Genomic DNA, 26,272 nt, shown 5'->3' with positions numbered 1-26,272 from the left:
ACCGGAAGTCTGTTGAGGAACCCTGAGTAGTTTGAGGGTTGTGATTGGTCAGCACTCCTATCCATTCCCAAATGGGTGTGGCTCTCTTTCTTCAGCGATTGGAATAAATAAATGTCAATCTGAGAGTCCCGTGTGTCATTGGATATGAAGGTAGGAGGAGGTGGAACCTCGAGTCTCTATAATAAGGACTGTCACTTCCTCTCTGTCACCTAGCAGAGTCCTCCAGTTGCTTATAACCCGGTGGTACCTGGGGCTTCTTATGAGCTCTTTAATAGGTCATCTAATTGAGGCTGCGCCTTAAGGCGTCCTGGTCCCATGTCACGCTAAACAGTGTGACCTCTGACCCCTAGTGTGATCTTGGGGCCAACCCCTGGCGTGCGCTGTCGGGGCCGCCATGGAGCTGGGCAGCTGCTTCAAGACCTATGAAGACTTCAAGGAGTGCTTTAGCGCCTACAAAAAGGAGAACAGATGCTCCTTCATTCTCAGGGACTGCGTCTCCGTCCGCTTCCACAACCTCAACCACGGCACTTCCATCCGCGAGGACGTCCTGTAAGGGCGGGGCGCGGAATGAGGGTGGGGTGGGAGGTTGGCCCCGAGCAAGGCTGCAGGAGGGAATGCTTTGGCGCCCCGCTCGCATGGCCATTCATTCTGCGGGCACTCGTCGAGCGTTGAGAGGAAATGCCATGGCTCTTTGGCCGCCGACTCCACTTTCACGCCTTCGTTCCCAAGCTTTTCTGAAATTTATAGTAACGGCACAGTATCCCTCGACCCCCTTTTTAAGCATCTGCAGTACTCCAGGCACGAAATGTGACCTTGGAAAACAGATAAAAACGCTTTGGCGTTATTTCCTTCTTTAGTCCCGTCTTTAGAAAGTGTAACGTGATTGTTGTATAGTTTATTCCTTCATTGATTCGTTTTGCAAGTAGTTCTTGAGCTTCTGATAATTAGTTAATAATCATTTTTGAAGCAAGTTACACTTTCCAGGCAGCATTTTTTATGTTATTCATGCTTTACTCTGCAGGGATGTTTTCAGAATTATAGTTAAGTTTTATTTTTCTATTTGGCTGATGCGACTGCCTTAGGGTCCAAGGTGTGTTGAAAGCTCAGATGCCTTCTGGATGTAGGTGAAACAGCCCAGTGTTAGAAGGTTTCACTCCTAAGAAATAGAGTGAAGCTGTAATGGAGCAGGCTGTTAATTCCAGATATCTGGGAGACTGAAGCAGGAGGATCACCATGAGTTCGAGATCAGTGTGGGCTATATAGCGAGATCCTGTTTTTAAAAATAAAATAGAATTTTAAAAGGGCTAGAGGGCTGGGGATTTAGCTCAGCAGCATAAGCTGCCTGGCAAGCGCGAGGCTGTGAGTTCAAACCCAGGTACCAAAAAAGGGGGGGGGGGTTGTTGGGGACGTAGCTCGGCGGTAGAGTCCTTGCCTAGCATGTTTGAAGCCCTGGGTTCAGTCTCTAGTACTACAAAAATTAAAAAGGACGAGAAGAAGGGGTTGGGGATTTAGCTCAGCGGCATAAGCGCCTGCCTTGCAAGCGAGCAGTGGTGAGTTCGATCCCCAGTACCGATAAAAAGGAAAAAGACAAAAAAAAAAAAAAAAGGACGAGAAGAAGAAAAAAATGATTAAACAATCAACACCACCTGGACTTTGTGCCAGGCAAGGAACATCAATAGATTAAAATGAAAAGCAAGCCCCATCTATCTAACCCAGCTGATGGCTGCCATGTGAAAATGAGGATGTGCTGTTGCCAGGTTTTCCTTGTCAGAAATCCAGACTGCATGTAAATTTGTCCTTTTTTGGGGGGGAGGGGCAGGGTCTCCCTGTGTAGTGCAAGCTGGCTCAAACTCAGAGATCCTCCTATCTCAGCCTCCCAAATGGTGGGATTACAGGCGTGCATCACGTCACATGGCATGTCCACTTTTTAGAAACTGAAAATCGATTGAAATGCTTTATAAATGAGAATCTGTTGACAATAGTAGACAAAACAGTGCTGAAGCCATAATTATAATGTATGATAGAAGGTGCTGGGTATGGTACTTTAAAGGACAGTCAGATGGTACTGCAGAGTTGGCATTAAGTGGCAAAAAATAAAATCAGATTGACTCAGAAAATTCTTAAAAACTTTATTGTGAGCCAGAGACGGTGGCACACACCTGTAATCCAGCCACCTATGAGGATGAGGCAAGAGAATTATTGTGAGCCTAGACAATTTAGTGAGATCCTGTCTCAAAACATAAAAAGCTGGTGGTACATGCTTGTGATCCCAGCATGTAGGAGGCTGAATCAGGAGGATTCCAAGGCAATTTTCTTTTTCTTTGCTTTTTTTTTTTCTGAGACAGGGTCTCATGTAGTTTAGGTTTAAGATGGCCTTGAACTATGTATCCCAGTCTTGAACTCATGGCAATCCTCCTCTTTCAGCCTCCCAAATTTTTGTATATAGGCATGTGCCACTGAGCCCAGCATGCTGGATAACGAATTGACCTAGCAAAACCTGTCTCAAAATTAAAATTTTTGTTGAGATAAGGTCTCACCGTACAATCCAGGCTAACCTTGAATTCCTGTGTCAGCCTTCTGAGTGCTAGGATTACAGACCATTGCACCAGACTCAAAATTAAAAATTCAAAAAGGGCTTTGAATGTAGCTTAATATAAAGGCTTTGGATTGAAGGCTCACAGAAATTAAGTAAAATAAATAAGAAAGGGCTAGGATATTAGCTCAGTGGTAGAACATCCCTGGATTTCAACCCTAAAACCACACACACAATAAAGGTTATTATGGAAAGAATTCTTCAGTACTTTAGACAAACATAGCAAAAAAAAAAAAAAAACTCTTCTTGACAGTTACAGCACAGTTTTGTTTTGCTTTGAGTTTTGAGACAGGGTTTCACCATGCAGTTTAGGCTGGCTCTGAACTCACTATGTAGCGCAGGCTGGCCTCAAGCTCATAGTAATCTCCTGCCTCAGCCTCCTGAGTGCCTGCATTACAGGTGTGCACCACCACGCCTGCTGTACAGCACAGTTCATAAAACAGAAGAGGAAGTGTTTTAGCCTTTGTCTTGATTGGCTGTTACATATTGGCAATCTCTTTTTAGTAGTAAGTAAAGCTGTTTAAGCTGTTTTACCCGTAGATGGTTCTCTCAATTTGGTGCTGACAAAGACTTAAAGTTTACATCTGTGTTTTATGATTATAGCTAGCACTTCCACGAACTCAGGATACCTATGTTTTTGGCTATGTGGCTACAGTGGCTGGCTTTGGACAACTGTGATCATGTAGGAATAAAATAAACTGTTTCCCCTGTCCACAGCAAGGAATGCAGCAGTAGACAGCGGCAGGGTGTCCCCTAACTCAGTGCAGCTTGGACACTGTCTACCTAGAAGTAGGGGTGTCAGACCTCACCAGTTGAGAGCCCCATGCCGCAGCATTATCTCCTTACTTCATATGCCAGTCGCCAAGTCTGGTGGAAAGTTGGAGTTCCCACTGTCCCCACCTTGAGCTCAATTAATTTGCTAGCATAGACTCACAAAACCTAGGGAAACACTTACGTTCCAGCTTAATTTATTTTTGTTTTTTTGAGACAGGGTCTCTGTGCAGTTCAGGCTGGCCTTGAGCTCACTTTGTAGCCTAGGCTGGTCTCGAACTCGCAAGGATCCCCCTGCCTCAGCCTCCCAAGTGCTGGGATTACAGGCGTGAGCCACTATGCCCAGCTTATTTTTGTTTTTCAAGATAGGGTAACCAACTTTCTGAGTGGTCCAAGCTAACCAACCTTGACTTTGTTATGTGGCCCGGGCTGGCCTCAGACTTGAAATCTTTCTGCCTCAGCCCCCAAGTGCTCATATTACAGGTGTGCACCAACACAGAGGGTTACCAGTCGACTTGATTTGTTTTCAATTTCTCTGTTCCGGTTTTTGAGACAGCTTTACTCTGTAGTTCAAGTTGGCTTTGAACTCACTGTATAGCCCAGACTGGCCTCAAATTTCAGGCCATCAATCCTCATGTCTCAGCCTCCCAAATGCTGGGATTACAGGCATGTGCCACCGTCCCCAGTTCAGCAGTCTTTATCTATTTATACACCTGTTTATCTATTTACTTACGTATTTAGCAAAAAAGTCTGGCCATATACAGGCTGGTCTTGAACTTATGTAGCTCATACAGGCCTCCAACTCAAGGCCATCCCCCTACCACAGCTTCTGAGTGCTGGATTATAGATGTGTGCTCTCACATGGGGTTTACCAGTTTATTTTAAAGAATGCTGCAGAAGATACAAAGATAAATAGGGCAAAGTATGGGAGAAAGGCCTCCGAGCTTCCATGTCTTCAGGACATATCAATACCCAGTCCTCCCATCTGTATTCAGCCAAATCTTGTCTTTTGGGGGTAGTGGTACTTGTTTTGAGGGTTAAGACAGAGTCTTATTGTATATTCAGCCTGGCCTTGAACTCACTCTGTAGCCTAGGCTCTCCTCACTTGGAGAGACCCTTGACTTAACCTCCCAAGTGTTGGCATTACAGCCATGTGTCACTCACCATGCCTTTTAGGTTTTTATGGAGGCTTTACTACATATGCATGATTGATTATTGACCACTGACAGTCATCAGTTTAATTTGTAGCCCCTCTTTCCTAGAGGTTGGGATTGCAATGACTATCCCACCCTTTAATCTGGTTTTGTTTTTTTTTCAGTGACCATCTGCTACCAGATCCTTAATCACAATATTGCAGGTATATCTAAAACTGTGGCCTCCATTTGCAATTCTCTTTAATATTGCTAGCAACTTGAGCAGTCTTTTTTTTTTTTTTTTTTTTTTTTTTAATGTTTTGAGACATGGTCTTGCTATGTAGTTCAGGCTGGCCTTGAACTCACAGCAGTCCTCCTACCTCAGCCTCCCAAATGCTGGGATTACAGGCATGTGCCACCATTGACACCCCCCACCCCCAGCTATAACACTTTTTCTGGAACCAGGTAGTTAGCAAGAAATTTAACAGTCATTGTCTCATTTATTCTTTACCATATATTTTAACCTAGAATTTTAGATAATGGAGTTTTCATTACTCGTGTATCCATGATTACATTGCTGTGTAAGAAAGAAAAAGTCATGAAATGAAAATGGTGTTGATAGCCAAGAATAGTGGCACATGCCTATAATCTCAGCCCTTGGGAAGCTGAGGCAGGAGGATCACTACAAGTTCAAGGCCAGCCTGGGCTATACAGTAAGTTCAGGACCAACCTGTACTACATAGTGAGACCCTGCCTCAGAAAACCAAAAAGAGACAGACAGACAGACAGAGAAAGGAAGGAAAGAAAATGGTGCCAATAAACTAATGACTCATTAGTTGCCACATAACCTTTTTTCCTGCTTTCCCTGCTATCCCATTTTTATTTATTTTCTTTTGGGGGGGGGGGGTACCAGAGATGGAACTCATGACCCTGCGCCTGCAAGGCAGGTACTTATGCCACTGAATTAAACCCCTGGCCCTAATCCCATCATTTTAACAGTATCTGACGATGAAAAGATGTAAACATCAGGATAACACAAAGCAAAGAAAACCCTGCAAACTGAAATTATATATCTCCTAAATTTTGCAGGAATATGTGAAGTCCCTGAAAGGAATGATAGAGAACTTTCAGCCTTATGCAGGTTTACAAATGGTAGAAAGGAAGTTAACAAGTAGGTGAGATGTAAAAACTTGAAAAGTAGAAGATTTGCATAGCAATGCATTTAAATTGGAGCTGGGCATTGTGACATATGCCTGTAATCCCAGCATTCTAGGTGGCTAAAGCAGGAGGATCACAAATTCAAGCCCAGCCTGAGCAATTTAGTGATTTAAAGAGACCTTGTCTCAAAAAATAGGAAAAGGCTAGGGATGTAGCTCGCTGGAAAGGCTCTGAGTTCAATATCCTGTGCCACAACAAATAAAGAAATCCTGTGGAAAATTTAATAAAGCCCAGCGATATTATGGCAAAACTGATCTTTGAATATTGCAAAATGAGACTAGAAGTGTCATAGTATTCAGAGAAAATCATTGCATGCGGTGGGGCAGTTAATGCTTTAAGTTGTTCTTTAATTCTAAGAATTGGCATATAGTTATTGTTCTAATAGCTTTTTTCTTACATGTAATAACTAATTTCATTTTGTTTTTTGTTTTGTTTTGTTTTGTGTGTTTTGGCCCAGGCAAGTTTTGAACTCATAGTGATCCTCCTGCCTCACCCTTCTGGGTATTGGGATTAGAGGCGTGAACCACTGTGACCAATTTAGAGTTGCTTTTTTTTAAATGTGGCCCTGGGGATGAACCCAGGGCCTTGTGCATGCAAGGAAAGAGCTCTCCACTGAGCCACATCCCCAGCCCTAGTCTTAAAAAAACTCCATTATCTAAAATAAACCCTTTTTTCCTTTTTTGTTTTACTTGTTATTTTTTTAAGGATCCTTTTTTGGGGGGGGTACCGGGAATCAAATTCATGACCTTGCACTTGTCAGGTAGGTATTTATGCCACTGAGCTATATCCCCAGCACCCTTTTTTAAGAATCTTAAGACTGGCTTTGAACTCACAATGTAACCCAGGTTGGCCTCAAACTCACTGTGATCCTCCTGCCTCAGCCTCCAGAGTACTGGGATTACAGGCCTGCGCCACCACACCTGGCTTCACTTAAATTACTATGAAATGTTTCGGGGTACATTTTGGGCTGCAACTAGCTGAAAACCCTGACTCAATGGTTGCCAGTAGTGAGAAGCCCCGAGATGGACCTCCAAGGCCATTGTGCCATTGGCCTGTGCTACTTGCAGTTTTCCACTGTGCCACCCTCCTCTCCGCTTGCCTCAGAATGTCACAAATGCCATGCACAAATGAAGACTTCACATCCCCAGAAGCAAAAGCCTTCCTTGGTCACCTGCAGATTTCCCATCAGTCTTCTTTGTCCAGATTTGGGCCAGTATCCTAATGCGATTACCTTAATTGGTTTAGATTAGTAGCTATGGGGGGAAGGTATGGCAAACTGAATAAAATTGGTTCTTTGTTAGGAAAAAACACAGGGATAAGATGATATTGGGTGGGCAACCAACAGTTCTGTCATAGCCCCTTTGTGTGTGCAGGCGTGTGCATGCGTGCACGTTCTCAGTATAGGGAATGGAACCCAGGGTCTTACACATCAGGCAAATGTCATGCCACTGAGCTACACCCTCAGTGCTCTGTCACAGCCTTCTAATTGAATTCACTTTAATCTGCTCATTCTGGGATTCGGTACCAAGTACATAATTAATGAGGTAGTCCCTCGGTGTAAAAGGAGAATTTGTTCCAGGATCCCCACCAGAATCACTGGATGCTCAAGTCTAAATTACTTATAATACCTAATACAATATAAACTGCTCTTATCTTGTATTGCTTAGGAAATAATGACAAGAAGAAAAGCCTGTATTTGTTCAAACACAATTCTTCCCAGTGTTTGTTTGTTTTCCTTTTGAGACAGGGTCTTGCTATGCAATTCAGGATGATCTTGAACTCACTTGGTAGCCCAGGCTGGTCTTGAGTTTGCAGTGATCCTTCTGCCTTAATGTCCCAAGTGCTGGCATGACAGACATGCATCACCATGCGTGGCTTTTCCAGTATTTTCAATCCATGCTTCATTAAATCTGAGGATGTGGAACTCGGGGAAATGGAGGGCTAATTGTATCATAACATTATACTCTTTTTATTATTATTTCCATATGTATAAATAAGAAATTGAAAGTGAGTTGTCCAACACACGTAACTAACCAGTGGAATTTAATTTTTTTTTAATTTTAATTCTTTTGTTTTTGGTTTTGTTTTTTATTTTTCTGAAACAATCTCACTATTGCACTGGCCTGAACTCACAGCAATCCTCCTGCCTCACTCTCCCAAGAGCTGGGATTTCAGGTGTATGCCACCATGTCTGGCTTTAATTTCTTACCCTGACTGTGGTGATGCAGGTTGATAGTCCCAGCTATTTAGAAAAAAAAAGTGAGGGGCTAGGGAATAACTAACTAGTAGAATATTTGCTTAGCATAGGCAAGGCCTGTGTTCAATCTCCAGCTCTTCAAAGTAACATTCCCAGAGTCTTATTTCAGTTTTTATCTTGTTTTGTTTTGTATTGAGACAAGGTCTCACTATGTAATTCAGGCTGTGGTTGAATTCACTATGTAGTCCAGGCTGGCCTCAAACTCACGGTGATCCTTCTGCCTCAGCCTTCCAAGTGCTGGGATTACAGGTTATGCTACTACACCTGACTCCCCAGAGTTATTTCTAACTCAAATTACTTTGTCAAAAATACCTTTACTAGTCATGTGCACTGTCTAGTAATCTGTAATCTCTGTAATCGCAGCACTCAGGAAGGCTGGATCAGGAGGCTTTCAAGTTGCAGTTCTGCCTGAGCAACCTAGTAGAAACTGTCTCAAAATTTAAAAATGGCTCGAGATGTAACTCAGTAGCAAAAATAAATAAGGCAGGTGTAGTAATGACGGCACTCTGAGAGGCTGAGGCAGAGGAAACACAAGTCAGAGCCTCGTATGGGCAATTTAGTGATTTAGCAAGACCCCGTCTCAAAATTTAAAAACAAAAAAAAAGGACTGCAGCTGTAACGCAGTGTGAAAGGCTTGTGTTCAGTCCCTAGTACCATTAATTAATAACTATTTGATTATAAAAATTCTATCCATTTGCAAGGTACAAATTATATACACAGAGACAAAGATCTTGTCTAAAATAAACAAAAAGTCTTAAAAAGAGTGATAACCCATTGTTGATACCATTAAGACTTGTTGGGCATGCTAGGCAAGCACTCTACCACTGAGCTACATCTCCAACCTCTCCTCCCTTTTTATTTTTATTTTGAGACAGGGTTAAATTGCCAGGTTAGGCTGGAATTTGTGATCTGCCTGCCTGCCTCTGGGAATAGAAATATGTGCTACTATGTCCAGCTTGTAACTTACAGCTTAATAAAAAAGATTACAGAAAGTAGAAAAAATTAACCCAGGACTCCTAAGTTTGAAATTCATGATGCAACAAAGCAGTATGTTTAGAGATCTTTAAGTTATTGAGTCTGACCAATGTGAGGGTCAAGAAGAGGAGGGATAGGGGCTGGGGATTTAGCTCAGTGGCATAAGCACCTGCCTTGCAAGCAGGCAGTCGTGAGTTAAGCAGGCGGTCGTGAGTTCAATCCCCGGAACCGATAAAAGGAAAAAGACCCAAAAAAAATAGGGATTAAAAAAAATTACAAATTATAAGAATTTTTTCTTTTTGAGGCAAGGTCTCACACTGGTCCAGACCAGCCTTGAATTTACTGTGTAGCTCAAGCTGCAATCATATTCATAATCCTCCTGCATTAGCCTCCCAAGGCTGGGAATACAGGTGTGTGCCAACACACCCAGCATAGAGGGTAACGTGTGTAAAGGAAAACTGGCAGAATAACGGTTAACTGGTCACGCTGTACACAACAAATTTAGCTCAATCCCAGATGGTGAGGTCTTAGCTGCAGGATTAAATCCTAGATTCTCATCCTTAAGAACTTCTTTAAGCCTGCTTCCCTTACTATAAAATGTAATTATAAAAGAACCTTTTCCTAGTATAAGACAGTGCACATTAGGAACTTAAAATAGCCTGGCATATAATCCTCAGTACACATTACAACGTAGACAAGAATTTAAGACTTGTTAATATGTCAGCTGTATGGCTGAGGGCATAGCTGGTAATAGAGTGTTTGCCTACCATGATTAAGGCCCTGAATTTGATCTTCAGCACTGGAAAAAAAAACCGATGAGGAGGATGAAAACATACTGAATATAAATGAGGAGGAATTAAAGCAAATGCCCAGGGAAGTATAAACACTAATGGAGCCAGGAATAGTGGAAAGAGCAGTGGGGTTGGTAATCACTGGTGTCTTTGGGAATAGCTCTACAAACATTCGTAAACATCCAGTATGACTGAATGAGCTAGAATTAGGCTAAGCTGTTGAACCAGTGAAGGGGTGGAGCCAATGTAAGTACTTGATGAAGCACTTAGAAAAGATGAGGGTGCATGTAGCCCTGAAGGGTGAGTAAGCATTGAGATGAAGGTGAGAAGGTCATGAAACAAATCAACATGAGCAAAGGCCCACAATTAAGACACCTCAGGGTGAACACAGGAAGTTGTGGGCAGGTTGTCGGACACAGGAAACTAGATGGAGAGATAGGCAGAGGTCACACAGTGGTTATCTCTCACTGACCTTGCCAGTACACTGGAATGCCCCAGCCCTTTCTGCCTCAAAGCTGGAGATAGTGCTGTCTTTGCACTGCCCACACAACAGGTGCAGACATTCTCAGCCCCAGGACACTCCACCCTGCTGTCACAGGACTGACATGTCCTGTTTTCCTAAACTTGCTCTATAGGGTGTGCCAGGAGGACCAGCTGGGTTAGAGTGTAGGTAGGGCGCCCAGGCTATGCCATCTGAAGCCAGGGGCTAGATTTTTGTCCCCTCCCTATATTTGGGATGGGCCACTAATGCCTTGAAGAGGTAGGGATATGAGCCATCCCACCCACTGGTAGTCCATGATTCATTCATCCAAGGCACCACTGATACACATCCACTAAAGGAGCAGCACTGTAATAGGTGCTTGGAATACACTGAAGAGTAACTTAGTCATGATACTTAAAGACATGTCATCCAATTGGAAAACCAACACATAAGCATCCAACAAAATGTTAGAGTGCATAGGAACTGTAATAGGAATAGAAGTTAGTATTTATTTAGCATAAATGAAAGACTGAAGCAGGCTCTGGGCTATTTTGCTTGTGGCTCACTTAATTTTTATGACATCCCAAATGAGATCATCTCATTTTACAGTGAGCATGTTGCATCCAGAGAGGTGAAGTGACTTGCTCAAAGTTAAACAGTTTCTACTTGGCAGAGTTGGGATTCACATCCTGGGAGCCACATGTACCCTTCTTACCCACACTAGGTATATTGCCACCCAGAGAATGTTTGCCTTTTGGATAAATGCTATAGATTCAGAAGCAGGAGTGGTTACTGTAATTTGGGAGCATCCCCAAAGGCTTTGCAGAAGTGGGAGCTGGTCGGGCCTTGAAGCATGGGTTCTTGAGTGTAATTAACACTTTCCTTTGAATCATCATTTTTAGCCTGGAATGTCAAAGCTAAAAAGGACGCTAAAGATCAGTGGTAGAGTTCACACTTACCATGTTCAGCTAAGTTCAGCTGCCATCACCAGAAAACAAAACAAAGAAACTTACTATATGGTCATTTTTCTTTGAATGAGAGATGAGCAGCGATCTTCCCTGTTTGAGAGAAAAGCCAGATATACTGAGCCCCAGAGGACCCCAAAGCACTTAAGTAATTGCCATGGTCTAGTCCAGTATCCTCAGAATCTCATTTTTTTTTTTTTTTCTTTATGAGAATCTCACTTTTTTTTTTTTTTTTTTTTTTTTTTTTTTTTTGGTCTTTTTCTTTTTTATCAGTACCACGGATCGAACTCACGACCACACACCTGCAAGACAGGCGCTTATGCCGCTGAGCTAAACCCCCAGCCCCTGAGAATCTCACTTTTAACCATGCTGTCTGGAGGAAGAGAAAGCATTAGCTGCCAAAGACAAGAATGAAGGGGACATGTTTTGTTTTGTTTTGTTTTTGAGAGAGGGTCTCCTATGTAGTCCAGGCTGGTCTCAATCCTGTGGCAATCCTCCTGCTTCAGCCTCCCTAGTGCTGGAAGAACAGGTATATTTGCCACCACACCCAACTGAAGGGGAAATTTTAAACAGAGAAAACTAGCTGGGCAGTTAGTTGCTGCACTTTGTCTGTTTTCCTTGCATCCTGCCTGACATGCAACTGTAGACAGCCACAAATGCACTGAAGGAGTTGGGGGTTCGAACTGCTGTGGAGACTGAGGGGAGTTGTAGTTAGAGAGTCTCAAAGAGGGAGCCGAGTCCTGTGGGATGGAGAGTGCTTGTAAACCTTCCTTATGTTCTGTACTGTGTTATGGTCGGCCAATCTGAATCCCCTGGAGCCTTATGTCTTATAAGAGAGGGGGGCGGCCAGCACCTTTCTCACTGTCGCCTCTACCTTCCCTAGATATGTGCAGGTGAAATTTGTCTGTATTCGGACCAAGTCACACAGGAAGAGAACACAGAAGGACGACATGTGCCCAGCATACTTGCTCCTGCGGTACAATGAGAGACTAGATAGACTATTTATCAGTGAACTAAACACCCAGCATGTCCATGTTGATTCCAAAACTGCTGGTCCTAGAGGAGACACCACTGGCAGATCTCAAAAGACAGTGTGCCTGCAGAAACTCCAGCTTGTGCAATCCACAGTCAAGAAAGATGATGATGTAGCTGAGAAGACCCCAGTAGAGCCACCATTTTGCCCAGATAAAATTCAAGTACCATTCAAGCCAGAACAGGAAAACATCACTCCTTCCGACCTGACCAAAATAGCAAAAGTGATGAAGAACTTTCTTAAAGTAGATGAGGGTTCCATGGCCTCCTTCAGTGTGGGCACCAACCAAGACTTGGACCGGCTCAGCTTTCAGAGCAGCAAAATGAGTGACCTGTTCATCCGCTTCCCAGAGAACCTCCTGCTGCACCGGGTGGAGAACACTCAGGGCCATGTCCTCTATGCTTTCTTGGTGGAGAACAAGGAACGAGAGGGTCGAGTGGTCCACTTCTCTGTGCTCAAGGCTGAGACGGCCATTTTGGTGGCCAAGATGCTACGTATCTTCACAGAGTTCAACACTGATTGGCCCAAGGTCAAGGTGGTCTTTGTGGACCCTTCATTCCCTCACCGGGCCATCCTGCAGGAGATCTTCCCTGCTGCCCGGATTCTCCTTTCCATCTACCACACAACCCGGCTCTTAGAGAAGAAGTTGCATCGCAGTGCAGCAAATCCATCCTTTAAAAGGCTCATGAAAGAAGCCCTTCGGGAAGCTGTGTTTGTCGCTTCTGATGCCAGCCTAAAAAATCTCTGTCAGATGTCCCAAGCCCTCCTGGATGAGGATCTCTTCAGCTTCCTGCAGGCACACTGGTTCTCCTGTGAACTGTTATGGTACATGCATGTCAGGAAGGGCCTGCATGCGTGTAACACCTACATGGACAGCCTGGACATTGTCACCAGCAAGGTGTCAAGCCTCTTCCGGGAACAGCAGTCCCTGCTGGACTGCATCCTCCGCTTTGTGGATTACATAGACTTCTTCAATACCAAAGCCTTGAAGAACCTGCCCACAGTTTCTCCAAAGTTAAAGCGAACCCGGACTCCAAGCATGCCACCAAATGCGAAGAAACCTTTTGGAGTTTGTAGAGGAATTCTCACCAGGGCACCAGTGGAACAAACAAAGCCTGATTCACAGCAGGTTCAGTTGGAGCAGCAGCCCTCCCAGGGTGGCATGCTGGACAGCTTGCACCGAAGTGGCTCTGAACTGGCCTACAAGCTATGCCACAACGAGTGGGAGGTGGTCCAGAATTCCACCCACCTAGTGGAGATTGCTGGTTCCTCAGTGGATGTTCAGCTCCTAGAGGACTCTCACCAGGTTAGCAAAGATGGCTGTAGCTGCAGCTGTTCCTTTCAGCAGTGGTACCGCCTGCCTTGCCGGCATATTTTGGCCCTCCTGCACAATAGCCAGCAGCCAGTAGACGAAACTATGGTGTGCCGCAGGTGGCAAAAGAAGTACCAGCACCTTCTTGGGCCTAATGGGGAATTCCAGGACCGTGGTAGGATCCTAAACACAGATGAGCCTGAAAATCAGGGTCGGAATGACATGATTCAGGACCTAAGTAGGGAGCTAGCGAACCTGCTAATGCAGACTGAGGGGTCAGAGCTGGAGGAGCGCTATTCCACCCTGCGTAAGATTGTGGACATCTGGGCTGATCCCCATCAGTCATCTGAGTCCATTGGGCGGCCAGGAGGCTTCAAGGATGTGGGTTGCCTTCCTTTCCTCTGGGGAAAACAAGAGGAAGGGGAGGAACTCCCTCTCGATGAAGCCACAATGCATGACTAAAACACTTGCCCTGGCACCTTGGACCACAAACTCTTCTTGGAAGTCCAAGAGTTCAAAATGGACAAGTCATGTTAGGGGTCAGTATTTTAACCAATATTTTCCTAGACAGGGCTAAGGGGATTGTTAAAATAGGGAGGAAAGGGACCTCCCTGGTTGATAGTCCTGTGAATCTGCCTCATTTCAGCCCTTTGGCATTCCATTCTGTGGGAACCTCATTCATTGTTCAAGGCCAAAGCTATCCCCATGCTGAAAGGTCATCCCTGTTTCTCCTCTGACCCTAAGATCAGACCTTATTCTCCTTACAGAGATGAACCTGTGCCCCAGGATAGGATGAGACAAAATGGGCCTAGAAAAAGGGCCCTTCTTCAGGGACAAAGAGGAGGGTGATCTCAATTGGTGCCACTCTTTATGAAGAAACTGTCATTTGTCATCTATTTTTATTCATATTAAATAAAGTTGGTTTTTTTTTTTTAAAAAAATGAAGTCAAGCAGAGGGAATATGTTTTACTTGATCAGAGAAGGAAAAAGAATTGCATAGCAGGACTCCTAGGTTCGCTATCTTTACTGTCAGGAAGTACGTGGATTTATATTATATTGAAACAGGGGCTCGAAGTGTTGTCCAGGTTGTCTTGGAATGTGTGATCCTCCTGCCTAACCCTCTGAGTAGCGGGGATTACAAGCATGTGCCATGGTGCCTGGTTTGCATTTGCATTTGTGTTACTGGCAAGTGCTCAACCATTGAGCTACATCCCCAGCCATTATATGAATCTATTAACTTTAGAGCTGGATGTGGTGGCACACACTTGTAATCCCAGCACTCACGAGGCAGAAGCAAGATCTCTGTAAGTTCAAATCCAGCCTGAACTGTATAGTTACACCTTGTCTCAAAAAAGATAAAAACAGGGGCTGGGGATTTAGCTCAGCGGCATAAGCGCCTGCCTTGCAAGCAGGCAGTCGTGAGTTTGATCCCTGGTACCGATAAAAACGAAAAAGACAAAAAAAAAAAAAGATAAAAACAGGGCCAGCGGTTTAGCTCAGCAGCGTTAAGTACCTGCTTGGCAAACGTGAAGTCGTGAGTTCAATCTCAGCACCACAAAAAAAAAAAAAAAAAAAAAGTAAAAACAATGAATTTATTAATTTTTAAGATAGAACCAGGGGCTGAGGATTTAACTCAGCAGCATATGCACCTGCCTTGCAAGCGCACAGTCCTGAGTTTGATCCCCGGTGCTGGTATTAAAAAAAAAAAAAAATAGACCTGGGTGTGGTGGTGCACGCCTGTAATCCCAGTACTTGAGAAGCAGAAGCAGGAGGCTCATGGCAAATTTGAGGCTACCCTTGGCTACACTAGTTCTAGGCCAGCCTGAACTACATAAAACTACAACTGAACTACAGTTGGGGCTGTGTAGTCAAATAGAACCTAATGCCTCAACTGAAAAGCAACTCACCACTTAACTTTTTCTTCGTATCAATCAAGCCTTCAGTGTTGATTTTGGGTTGCCGAATATTCCAGAGTAAGAGTTCATATAGACTGGAAGAAACTTGAATTCTAGTTATGACTGCCAGAACTTGGGGGACTATGGGCAAGTCCCTAATCTCTTTGACCCCAATTTCCTCAGCTATAAAAATCAGCATGCTGGGTTGGGGATTTAGCTTAGCGGCATAAACTCCTGCCTGACAAGCTCGAGGTCGTGAGTTCGATCCCTGGTACAAAAAAAAAAAAAAAACCCAAAAATTAGCGTGCTTGTCTATTCTAATCCCCAATTTCCCCTCTAGATCTATATAAAATTTTCCTTGCAATACTAAACACCAACACATGGTGTTGCTAGTTGGTAATCTTAATTGCCTACAGCCTGGTAACCACCAGCTTTAAGACTCATCTTCTGAGAAACCAAGGGCCATAAATGGCAAGCAGTCAACTCTTGACTAATTCACTGAGACCTTAAGTCACAGCATCACTCTGAACCTATTCTGTAAATTGTGGATGGACCCAGGCTGGACACCTCTTTCTCTCACTCTTTCGTATCTGGATTTCCTCAGCCTCAAGGGTTGGGTTCCTGATACCTGTGAGAGAGGCAGAAATTAGGCCTGTGCCTCAGTTTCCCCACAAAGTAGAATATGTGGTACAACGACATTTGGACTGTAAGACTCTGGGCTTGTGTTTAACAACCACCGCCACCCCAAATAATTTTGTTTTCAGTAAAATACTGCTATTTATTTTCATTTTCATTTTTAGCCTGTGAGGGAACTTATATAGCAACCTGCCCTTCCAGTCGTTCCGGATGAAGGAAGGCTTCAGAATTCCAGTCGCAGCGATGAGATGCGAGCGGGCTTTTCATTGGTTGTCGCCAGCCGTGCGTCCCCTTGTAACCCTGGTAACAGTACCCGCCCTCGTGCTGTCGCGCTAGCATTGGTCCGTGGCTCCAAAACCCGGAAACGAACTCCTCAGGCCATTGGCTTGAGTCACTGCAACTTGGCGTCGTGGTTGGAGAACATTCAGGTCAGTCAGAGTCGGAGGCAGGGTCAAATAGAAATGGCGACGGAGCTAGGGTGTGGATGAGTGATTCTTCCGGAGGTGAAGGTGGGTGGCAAGCTGTGCTCCTTGCTGTCCGACATTACACAGCTTGGATAGAGTGGGAGGTTAAGTGCTCTGACTCAGCCGGACTCCTAACGCAACCGTCCGACATTCCCATCTTTAACCCAGGTTAAAGGTGAGGGGTCAAAGTCCATATTCCTTTTCCTTTGGACCCTGTGGGAAACCCTTAGGAACTCAAGCTAAAGACTTGACTTTAAGTAACAATAATTGTGGGCAAATTCCTTAACGTCCTTAAGCTTCAGTTTTTCATCTGTGAAATGTGGACAGTAGCCCGTTTGAGGGCCAACATGTTCAGTAGAGCATCTCAGCTAATGGAGGGGGGTAAATAGAGGTAGGGACAGTGCATATTTGTTAGCCTCATTTTATGGTGGAACGGATTGAGGTTCCGAGAGGCTCACTGACTTCCCCAGCATCCCGAAGCAAGTTTGGAGCAATTACAGTTTTTATTACAGGTGTTGTGTTGTGTTTGTATTGTTTGCTTGCTTGTTTATTTTTTTTATATACTAGCACCCAGGGAAAGAATAGAGGCCAAGAAGTAATTTGTAGACATAAAGGCCATACATATATTTAGAATGCTATTTTAAAAGAGGAGCGGAATATGCAGCTCTAACCTTTGCATCTATTTATTTATTGAGCCGGGGCCTTCCTATGCAGTTTAGGCTGGCCTTGAACTCACTATGAAGCCCAGGTTTAACTCATGGCAATTTTTCTGCCTCGGCCTCCAGAGTGCTGAGATCCAGGTGCGTACCATCACACCCATAATTTTTGGGGGTGTCTGGAGTACTAGGTATTGAATCCAGGACTTTTGCACAAAGCTACATCTCAACTTCTGCTTTTTTATTTTTCATTTTGAGATAGAATCTAAGTTGCTGAATTGCCTAGCTGATCTCAAACTTCTAATCTTCCCTCAGACTTCCTGAGAACAGACTTACAGGTGTGTGCTACCTCACCCAGCATGGACCCTTTTTCTTTTAGATTTTTGTTTTCATTTGTTTTTTGGTGCCAGGGATTTAACTTGTGACCTTGAGCCTGCCAGGCAGGCACTTAGCTGCTGAGCTAAATCCTCGGTCTTCTTTTTCTTTTTCTTTTTCTTTTTCTTTTTCTTTTTCTTTTTCTTTTTAGACAGGCTCTTGCTGTTCAGTTCAGACTATGTGGCCTCAAACTCACAGCAATCCTCCTGCTTCAGGCTCCCAACCACTGGGATTACAAGTGTGCATTACCACAGTCAGCCATGAGAGACCTTTCTTAATCACCTTAATTAATTAAAGTATCCCCCCTTTCCCAACTCACTATGGGACTTGTTGCGCAGGTTTATCAGTTCTGTAACTCTCATTTGATGTATTCTTGTCTATTTGTTACAGTAGAACAGTGCTGACACATATTAAGTGTTCAGCAAATATTGTCTAGATAAATAATTGAAGAGCCAAATCTATACTATCTCCTTAAACCTTTGTTGTTCTCTTCAGGTGCATCTTTGAAACAAGAATTAGAAACCACAGCCCAGCCTCTACCCTTGACTTCTGTGGAACTTGGGAGACTCACAGCCTAGGTAACAGTCTGGCAGAGAAAGTATTTTGACCTGGGCATTTAGAAAGCTGTTGTCTCCCTCATGGCCCTAGCAATGCTGAATGGGAATCTGATTAAAGACTCGAGCCCACCTGTGTTGCTGCACCAGCTTAGCAAGACTCCTGAGCTGGATACCTTCAACTACCAGAACTGCTTTATGCAAGACCTCTTTGCCCATTTCCCTGAGATCTTACTTATCCACCGCACCTATAACCCAAATGACAAGGTGTTATATACCTTCCTGGTGGATGGACCTCGAGTACAGCTAGAGGGTCCTCTTGCCCGGGCAGTCTACTTTGCTATTCCTGCCAAAGAAGATGCCGAAGACCTAGCCCAGATATACCAGGTGTTCAAGAAGTTTAACCCAGCATGGGAGAGAATCTGTACCATCCTGGTGGATCCCCACTTCCTCTCACTGCCCACACTAGCCATGGAGTTCCCTACAGCTGAGGTCCTGCTCTCAGCCTTCCACATTTGTAAATTCCTACAGGGCAAGTTATATCAACTGTCCCTTGAACAGCCTGTGGAAAGGGTGCTTTTGACCTCCTTACAGAGCACGATGTGCTCAGCCACAGCAAGCAATCTGAGGAAGTTTTTTATACTCTTGAGCAGCTGCATCGCCCCATCCCGAGTGTCTGAGCTCCACCCACGCTGGCTGCTCAATGATCGAATCTGGCTGGCCCACCGCTGGAGAAGCCGAAGTGAGAGCATCCGCTACTTCCAGAGCCTTGAAATTACCACCCGAATTCTCAGTCAGTTTTTTGGCACCAACTCATCTGAGAAACAAGGCATGGCCTCCCTATGCCGATACATGCAACAGAACCCTGGGGACAAGGCAAACTTCAACCTGGGCATGAGTCCCCAGGACAGTCACACCACCTCAGATGCTAGCCCTGAAACCCCCAAAGTAGAACAGTTGGTAGAAGCTGGCATCCAGAATTCCCTTAATGCCATCTGCACAGGGCCTGCAGCCCAACTCTGTCTGGGTGAGCTTGCTGTGGTCCAGAAATCCATGCACCTCATTGGCTCTGGCTCAGAAAAGATAAACATCCAGATCTTGGAAGATACCCACAAGGTGCAGCCCCAGCCTCCTGCCAGCTGCAGCTGCAACTTCAACCAGGTCTTCCATCTGCCCTGCCGTCACATCCTAGCCATGCTTAGTGCACACCGCCAGGTGCTCCAGCCCGACATGCTGCCAGCTCAGTGGACGGCAGGCTGCGCCACTAGCCTAGACAGCATCCTGGGCAGCAAGTGGAACGAGACTCTGGATAAGTACCTGGCAGTGACCCTCCTCACAGAGGAGGTGGGTCAGCTGTTAAAGCACTGTAGCAAAGAGGAGTTCGAGCGGCGGTACAGCACCCTGCGGGAATTAGCTGACAGCTGGATCGGCCCTTATGAGCAAGTACAGCTCTGATTCCTCTCGTGCTCGGAGATGCTAATACACATGTATGCCTCGTATCCTTCCCTACCCACATGCAAGGAAACACACAGCTGTATTTTCATGGTACTTCCTTCCCAAATAAGGACAAGGGACTTGTACTCTACCACAGTCTGCTACCTAGCATATGGCTCGCTCTGTAAGATAGGAGTCAGCTTGGATAGAGCTGGATCAGGCTGGCCTCCATCATGCTGCAAATGTTTTCTGTAAAGGGACCAATAGTAAATATTTTCAATTTGATAGTCACATTCATCTCTTGTATATTCTTGGTTTTGTTTTGTTTTGTGGGTTTTCTTTCTTTGTTTTTTGTTTTTGTCTTTTGAGACAGAGTCTCGCTATGCAGTTCAGGCTGGCCTTGAACTCACTTTGTAACCCAGGATGGTCTTGAACTTTGGAACAAACCTCCTGCGTCAGCTTCCTGAGTACTGAGATTACAGATGTGTGCCTCTGCCTCCCTGGCATTTGTTTTGGTTTTTACAATTTATTCATAAGATAAAGATGATTGTTAACTCATTCATCTTATACAGGGAACCCCTGGTCTAAGATAAGAGATAAGGCTGGGTGGATATGGTGGTACATGCCTATAATCCCAGCACTCAAGAGGCTGAGACAGAAGGATTGCTGAAAGGTGGAGCACAGCCTAAACTGCATAGTTTAGGCTTGGTTTTCTTTTTTTGGTACCAGGGATTGAACTCATGACCTTGAACTTAACAGCCAAGTGCTTGAGCTGCTGAGCCAAATCCCCAGCCCTAAAACTGCATAGTTTTAAAAAGAAAAAATCAGGTGATGAGCTTCGGGCTGGGACTTGGTACCAGCTGCCCTAGTCACAAGAAAGCAAACTCACCTGACCCATATCCCATGAGTGAGCTGGCCTGGGAGCCCACTCATAGACCAAGAGGCTGCTCAGGGAGGTGGCTCGGCCCAGCTCAGCAGTTTTTCCCCTGCTTTATTCTGTGATCAATAAAGTTGAATGTTTTATATTTTAACTCTTGCCTAGTTTGTGTTCTGTAGGTGACAGTACAGATATATTATGAAAGGAATAGATTATTTGTTAGAGTTCTTTCCCTGCTTTGTTACAGACACCTGGCTCTACATTTACTAGCAGTGAATTCTGGGCAAGTCAGTTTTCTAAGTCTTCATTTTGTTTATCTTCTGCTGGGCATGGGGCTATGTATAATCCCAGCACTGAAGGGGCTGAGGCAGGAGGCTTGCAGCATGATGGAGGCCAGCCTGAACTACATAGTGAGAGCCTGTCTCAAAAAGCAAAACAAAAATACACAAATGAGCATCCTCGTGCAGTTGATCAGATTAAAGTGGTCTTTTACTTTGCCTGAATGCCTAGTGAGTAATTTTCCTTCTTTGCTTATGGTCTCATCACCTGCCTTCAACAGGCTGAGAAATTTAAGGCAGTAAGAAAACTCACATTGGATCCCCATACCAAAAAAAAAGACACATTGCCTGTGACTATTTTTACCCTGTTACTGGGGATTGTCACTGGGCTTCATCCCTACCTTTGTTATGTATATTTATTTAAATATTGGCAGTTGAACCCAGGGCCTTCATACTGAGGTACAGTCCCAGCCTTTTCTCACTGCATTGCCCAGGTTGAGCTCAAATTTGTGATCCTCCTGCCTCAGCCTCCTGAGTGCTGGGATTATAGGTGTGTGCCACCACACCTGATTTCTTTCTTTTTTTTTTTTTTTTTTTTTTTCTTGAGATCGGATCTTGCTAAATTACCCAGTCGGACCTTGAACTTGTGATCCTGCTCCCTCAGCTTCCCAAGTAGCTGTGCACCACTGTACATGAATGTACAAGAAATTTTGATCAAGTCTTCAGTGTAGAAGTCTTTCTGAGTATAGCCCCTCACCTGGGTAATTTTAATCTATCTGATGAGACTTAGTTGTATGAAGAGAACTTCTGTGGGGCCTGGGTACTAATGACTGGAGTTTTCCTTCACCCCCACCCAGTCCCCATTCCTCCCAGGTTCCCACAAACCCCATCTACCCAAAAACCATACAGAGAAGCCACCCTGTGTGTCTGGTGCTATTTCATCCAGCTACAAGCAGGAGCCACGAGGCTGGCCCCTCCTGGATCTTACTAGGGATGTCTCCCCAGAGGCTGTGTGGGCCTGTGTCTGTACCCACTGCGCCCCCTCAACAGCTCTCTCTGGCTCTGGATGAGCCATCATGAAAGCTTGAGCTGCCCGGATCAAGTCCTCTTCCCGCAGGCCTGGGACAGGCACAGTAGGGATGCCAGCGATCATCATGGCCAGGGTCAGGATGCAGATGTCAGACTGGGAGCCGGCCTCCTTCCCCCCTGCCTCGGAGGGCACTGGCAGAACCCCTGGTGACATCCCACACAGCAGCAGGGGCCCAGGCCTGCTGGGGCTGCCGAGGTGGGGAGCTCCGCTGCTGGAGCAGCCATCCTCCCAGCCCAAGCTCTCCGGCTGCCTCATGAGGCAGAGTTTGTGGCAGTATCGGCTGTACTCCTTTCTTGGCAGTGTCTCCCAGCTAGCTCCCCCAGGGCGGCGCCTGGCGTCAGGCACTGCCTGGGCACCAGGTACCACCTGCTCAGCTTTCTGGCTCAGAGGGCCTGGTCCACCAGAGGTCAGCACCACTGGCTCTGCAGGACTATAGAGACCAAGGGAGGAACCCGGAGAAGCAACCCCACCTGCAGAGACAGGAATGAGACGGAATGTTATTTTTGGCCTCTTTGAGAAAGAGGCCCTGAGGGGCAGGGCTTGGGCACAGGAGCAACTGAGACCAGCCCAAGGACCGCAGAGGTTGGGAACTATGTTACTCATCATACCCCTAGTCCCCAACCCTGAGCAGGTGACAGAGGAGCACTGGATGAGTAAGGCAGCAGGTGGGTAATTAGCAATTACTAGGGACTTTTGGAATGCCTTTTCTTGACTCCAAGGCCAGCCCCAAAATGCCCATCAGAAAAACTCCACCTCCCAAAGCCAGGAAGCAGCTGCACACGAGAAATTGCAATGCCCTCTCCGGTTCAAGGAGACCCTCTCACCTTGGCCAGAAGATGGAAGACCTGGATGAGATTGTGGAGACAGGAAGTAAGACATGGCTGCCCCAAAGCCCCGGTTTATGAGGGAATAGTCATATGTCTCCTACCCTACCCTCTGCACCCTTCTAGAATGTCACCTCACAGTGCCTCCTCTTTATGCCTGCAGCCTACCTCATACCATTGACCATTCATTCTAGAATCTTACACGACAATGAGATGGTATTAAAAATACACTGCAGGGTGTTCTAGATTCTTGCCCTTACCTTAGCCAAATCCCTGGGACAGTTTTGCTCCTCAGTAGCCTCATCTGTACAATAGGAGTGATGAATGCCCCCTACCTCACCAGTTGTGAGAATGAGATTTGTATGGAAGCAAATGATCAGAGATACAAATAAAGGAGTCTAAGGCCAGGCACGGTGGTACACACCTGTAATTCCAGTACTCAGGAGGCTAAAGCAGGAGGGCAAAAACATTTGCATCTTTGGGCCTCAAGTTCCTCTCTGCAAAATGAACTAGTTGGGCTAAGGATCTAATTCTCAGTTTACGTTATACATTTGAATCTCTTCAGGAGCTTTCAGAAATTCTTGTTTTGCTCTGTTTTATTTTTGGGGGACACGGTCACGTTATTTAGTTCAGGCTGACCACACCAGGCATGGAGCTTTGAGATACTTTTGTTTGTTTCTTTGATACAGGGTCTCACTACGTAGCGCAGGCTGATCTCGAATTCATAGTGATCCTCCTGCCTCAGCCTCCCAAGTGCTGGGGTTACAGGTGTGTACCACTGCAACCAGACACTTTGAGAAATTCTAATGTCCAAGTTAATCACAGACAAATCAGAATCCCAGGGTCAGGTTTAGGTATTTTTTTGTCTCAAGTGACAATGCTATGTATCAAAGTTAAAGCCGCTGTCTAAAGAAATTTGTCTCAATTGGGTCACTACATTAGAATCAGTAAGAAGAGCTGGATGTGGTGGCACACACTTGTGATCCTAGCATTTGGGAGACTGAGGCAGGAAGACCACTTCAAGTTCTAGTTCACCCTGGGCTTCATAGTGAGTTCAAGGACAGCCTAAACTACATAGTTGAGACCCTACATCACATATACACCAAAAGCTGGTCATGGAGACATATGCATATTATTCCACTAATCTCAGCACTCGGGAGGCTGAGGCAGGAGGATCTTTGCAAACCAGCTTGAGCTACAAAGTGAGCCCAAGGCCAGCCTGAACTAGATAGTGAGACCCTGTCTCAAACACATACACACACACACACACACACACACACACACACACAATAAGAAGGCCATTTATAAACAATCACATGTAGGCCTAATCCCCTGAAAAATCGAAGGAGAATTTGTAGAGATACAGTGATACAGCCTGGGACATCAGCATAGTGGTTTGGTTAGGAACTCCTAGATTAGGTGGTGTCTAAAATGCTCCCTTTACTCTGTTCTGCTAACCTGCAATGATTCTAGAATTGCCTCTCACAGGCTGTGGGAGTAAGGGATGCTCTAAAAACCCGAAGAATGTCATGTCAGCTGTTTATTTCTGGTCCGTGTTGGCAGCAATGGCGCCAGTTTCTGACTAAACACAGCTCTGGGACCAGAATGCACTCTCTCTACTCTGAGTAGCTGCAGGCCTTCATTCATACTTGCAGAAATCCTTCAGTCCTCTGGGCAGGTGGAGCCCATCAATAGCCAGCCGGTGCACCACACTCCTCTGGATCGCTAGGCGGCACAGCGTCTGCAGGGAAGGCACTGTGGAAAGAAGGTTGTCAAAGACAAACTGATCTGAAGGGTGGGTCTCAGGCTGAGGCCCAGAAGCTTTCCCACCAACTTGAGCAGGTCCCTTTTCCTCTCAAGCTCAGCCGCTTCATGGGCTGCTCATATGCTTGAGATCAAGCAACTTTCACAAGCTGCAGCCCTGTTCCTGTTACAAGGCAGCACAATTCCTTCCCCCTTCACTCAGCAGCTTGCGGAGGCAGAAGTTCTGATTTGTCTATGCAAACACATTCTCCAGCCCAGGCCTGGCACAGAGCACGTTCTAACTCACTGAATTCATAAAATGTGATAGAGCTATAAATAAAGCTTAACACAGCTGTAAGAAACCAGATCTCAGTGTTTAAAAGCTTTCAATGTGGGGTCCGTAGTGTCACTAAATTAATCCAAATTGACGAGCATTTTTCTGGCAAAAGAACACAATTCTTATTCTTTTTTTTTTCCTTTTTGGTGGTACCAGGGATGTAACTCATGACCTTACATCTGCTAAAGGCAGGCGCTTATGCCGCTGAGCTAAATCCCCAGCCCAAGGACACAATTCTTGAGGCCCAACATCCAAAATCAGTTTAAACTCTTCACCCTAGGTTAATATAGAAAACACTCAAAATTAAAAGGGCCCTGCAGAGCATTTTAATCAACTGAGATGAGTATACTCATCTTGTGCAAAACTCTAAGCAGAGGTGTAGTCTGAGGCCCGATTCTACTTCTAAACCAGGCTGGAGAGATCAAAGCCTACTTGGCTGACTAGGAAGTCCTAACAGGTGCTAGCCTCAAAATCCGAGGGCAGTACACCTGTCATTTCAGAGACTGAATTTAAGAGAGGGCTGAGGATATAACTCCGGACAAGGGCCCCGGAACAAAAGAAAAAAGGTTCGGTCTGCTCACTCTGCCAGGAAGGTCGCTGCCCCGGGGAGGGATACCTACAGCCATACTCCAGCTGGACCAGGCGCACGCTTTTGGTGGAGGCGAACACGTCCACCACTGCGTAGAGAGGCTGGGCGGCTGGCAGCCCCCTGGCGCTGGGGCCCATGTCCTCGCCATTGATGATGATGTGCATGTCTGCGGTGCCATCTGGGTGCGGGCAGAAGAGAACGCCCAGGCGACTGCGGCGCGCGGTCGGAGGCAGCACATTCAGCTCATAGAGCTGGTCCAAAAGGTGGCTGTAGAGCCCTGGCCGGCTGCGGCCCACCAGGCGGTCCCGGGGAATTCGGAACTGCTCAATGCACAGATAAGGTTCCACCAGGAGGGCCGGGGATCGGCTGGGGGCTGCTGCCTCTGCCTCTGACTGGCCCTCCCGGGGCACGCGGTTGTGGTGGCGTGTGATGGCGAAGACCCAGGTGTGGCCCAGGTTAACCAGGTCGGGTAGCGAAAACTCGGGCACAAAAGTGAGACTGGCGGGGTCCAGCGCAGTCAGGCCGAGACGCAGATGCCCGCACCAACCCAGCTCTTTTTCCTCGATCTCGACCAGGAATACCTGACCCGGGGCCAGCGGGTCGCGACTGAAGCACACACCGTGGGCAAAGCTCTCCACGCGCGTGGCCTGAGTCCCCGAGGGGTCCACGCGAATGTTGGCTCCGTGCACACGGTGGAAGCGGGTGGGAGGGGGCTCCTGGGACGTGGGTCTCCAGGAAGCACCCAACTCCACGGAATGGGAGGCAGCAGCCATCGCCCTGGCCCGAGCGAGGCCAGCAGGCGGCGGGGGCTATTTTGGGCGGAGGGCTGAGCTCTTGCACTCCGAGAACCATGTAAGGCATTTGTCGCCCCCGCCCCCACGACTCCCATCTCCGAGACTCTGCCCGGGGGTCCTAGCGCCGCGTGCTCAGGGACCCTGTCCAGGACAGGGGCTCCCCAAAGGCTTGAGGGGCTCCCTGTCTCCACCTAGAG

At 46.0% G+C, this 26,272-nt stretch overlaps 4 protein-coding genes across 7 annotated transcripts; 2 read left to right on the top strand and 2 right to left on the bottom strand.

Moving 5' to 3' along the window:
- Positions 1 to 166: 166 nt before the first annotated feature.
- Positions 167 to 18,188, top strand: Zswim3 (zinc finger SWIM-type containing 3). 3 transcript variants are annotated; one of them, XR_010047364.1, is made up of 3 exons: positions 167 to 549; positions 12,068 to 14,068; positions 18,051 to 18,188. XR_010047364.1 is itself a non-coding variant. In XM_003467694.5 (2 exons), exons 1-2 carry the CDS (start codon positions 395 to 397, stop codon positions 13,989 to 13,991), a joined length of 2,079 nt encoding a protein of 692 aa, XP_003467742.2. In that variant the 5' UTR covers positions 167 to 394; the 3' UTR covers positions 13,992 to 15,693. The 3 variants fall into 3 exon arrangements, 1 of the variants encoding a protein (XP_003467742.2); XR_010047363.1 differs by lacking the exon at positions 18,051 to 18,188 and adding an exon at positions 16,225 to 16,386; XM_003467694.5 differs by lacking the exon at positions 18,051 to 18,188 and having other exon boundaries at positions 12,068 to 15,693.
- Spata25 (spermatogenesis associated 25) lies at positions 16,177 to 22,890 on the bottom strand. Its single transcript, XM_063248262.1, has 2 exons — positions 22,613 to 22,890; positions 16,177 to 22,258 (listed from the first exon to the last, which is right to left on the bottom strand). Exons 1-2 carry the CDS (start codon positions 22,665 to 22,667, stop codon positions 21,645 to 21,647), a joined length of 669 nt encoding a protein of 222 aa, XP_063104332.1. The 5' UTR covers positions 22,668 to 22,890; the 3' UTR covers positions 16,177 to 21,644.
- Positions 18,194 to 20,574, top strand: Zswim1 (zinc finger SWIM-type containing 1). Its single transcript, XM_013150365.2, has one exon. It carries the CDS (start codon positions 18,194 to 18,196, stop codon positions 19,562 to 19,564), a length of 1,371 nt encoding a protein of 456 aa, XP_013005819.2. The 3' UTR covers positions 19,565 to 20,574.
- A 1,247-nt stretch (positions 22,891 to 24,137) lies between the features above and the next one.
- On the bottom strand, positions 24,138 to 26,136 carry Neurl2 (neuralized E3 ubiquitin protein ligase 2). Of its 2 annotated transcripts, none has more exons than XM_023564237.2 (2): positions 25,274 to 26,136; positions 24,138 to 24,367 (listed from the first exon to the last, which is right to left on the bottom strand). In XM_023564237.2, the coding sequence occupies exons 1-2, from the start codon at positions 26,052 to 26,054 to the stop codon at positions 24,252 to 24,254; spliced, it is 897 nt and encodes a 298-aa protein (XP_023420005.1). In that variant the 5' UTR covers positions 26,055 to 26,136; the 3' UTR covers positions 24,138 to 24,251. The 2 variants fall into 2 exon arrangements, with proteins under 2 accessions (XP_023420005.1, XP_003467744.1); XM_003467696.5 differs by having other exon boundaries at positions 25,313 to 26,136.
- Positions 26,137 to 26,272: the final 136 nt, after the last annotated feature.

Source organism: Cavia porcellus, unplaced genomic scaffold, assembly GCF_034190915.1.
Source record: "Cavia porcellus strain 051 isolate PalLab524CR breed Dunkin Hartley unplaced genomic scaffold, mCavPor4.1 scaffold_5, whole genome shotgun sequence".
In the NCBI taxonomy this organism is placed as follows: Eukaryota; Metazoa; Chordata; class Mammalia; order Rodentia; family Caviidae; genus Cavia; species Cavia porcellus.
This window is presented reverse-complemented; position numbering and strand designations above follow the sequence as displayed.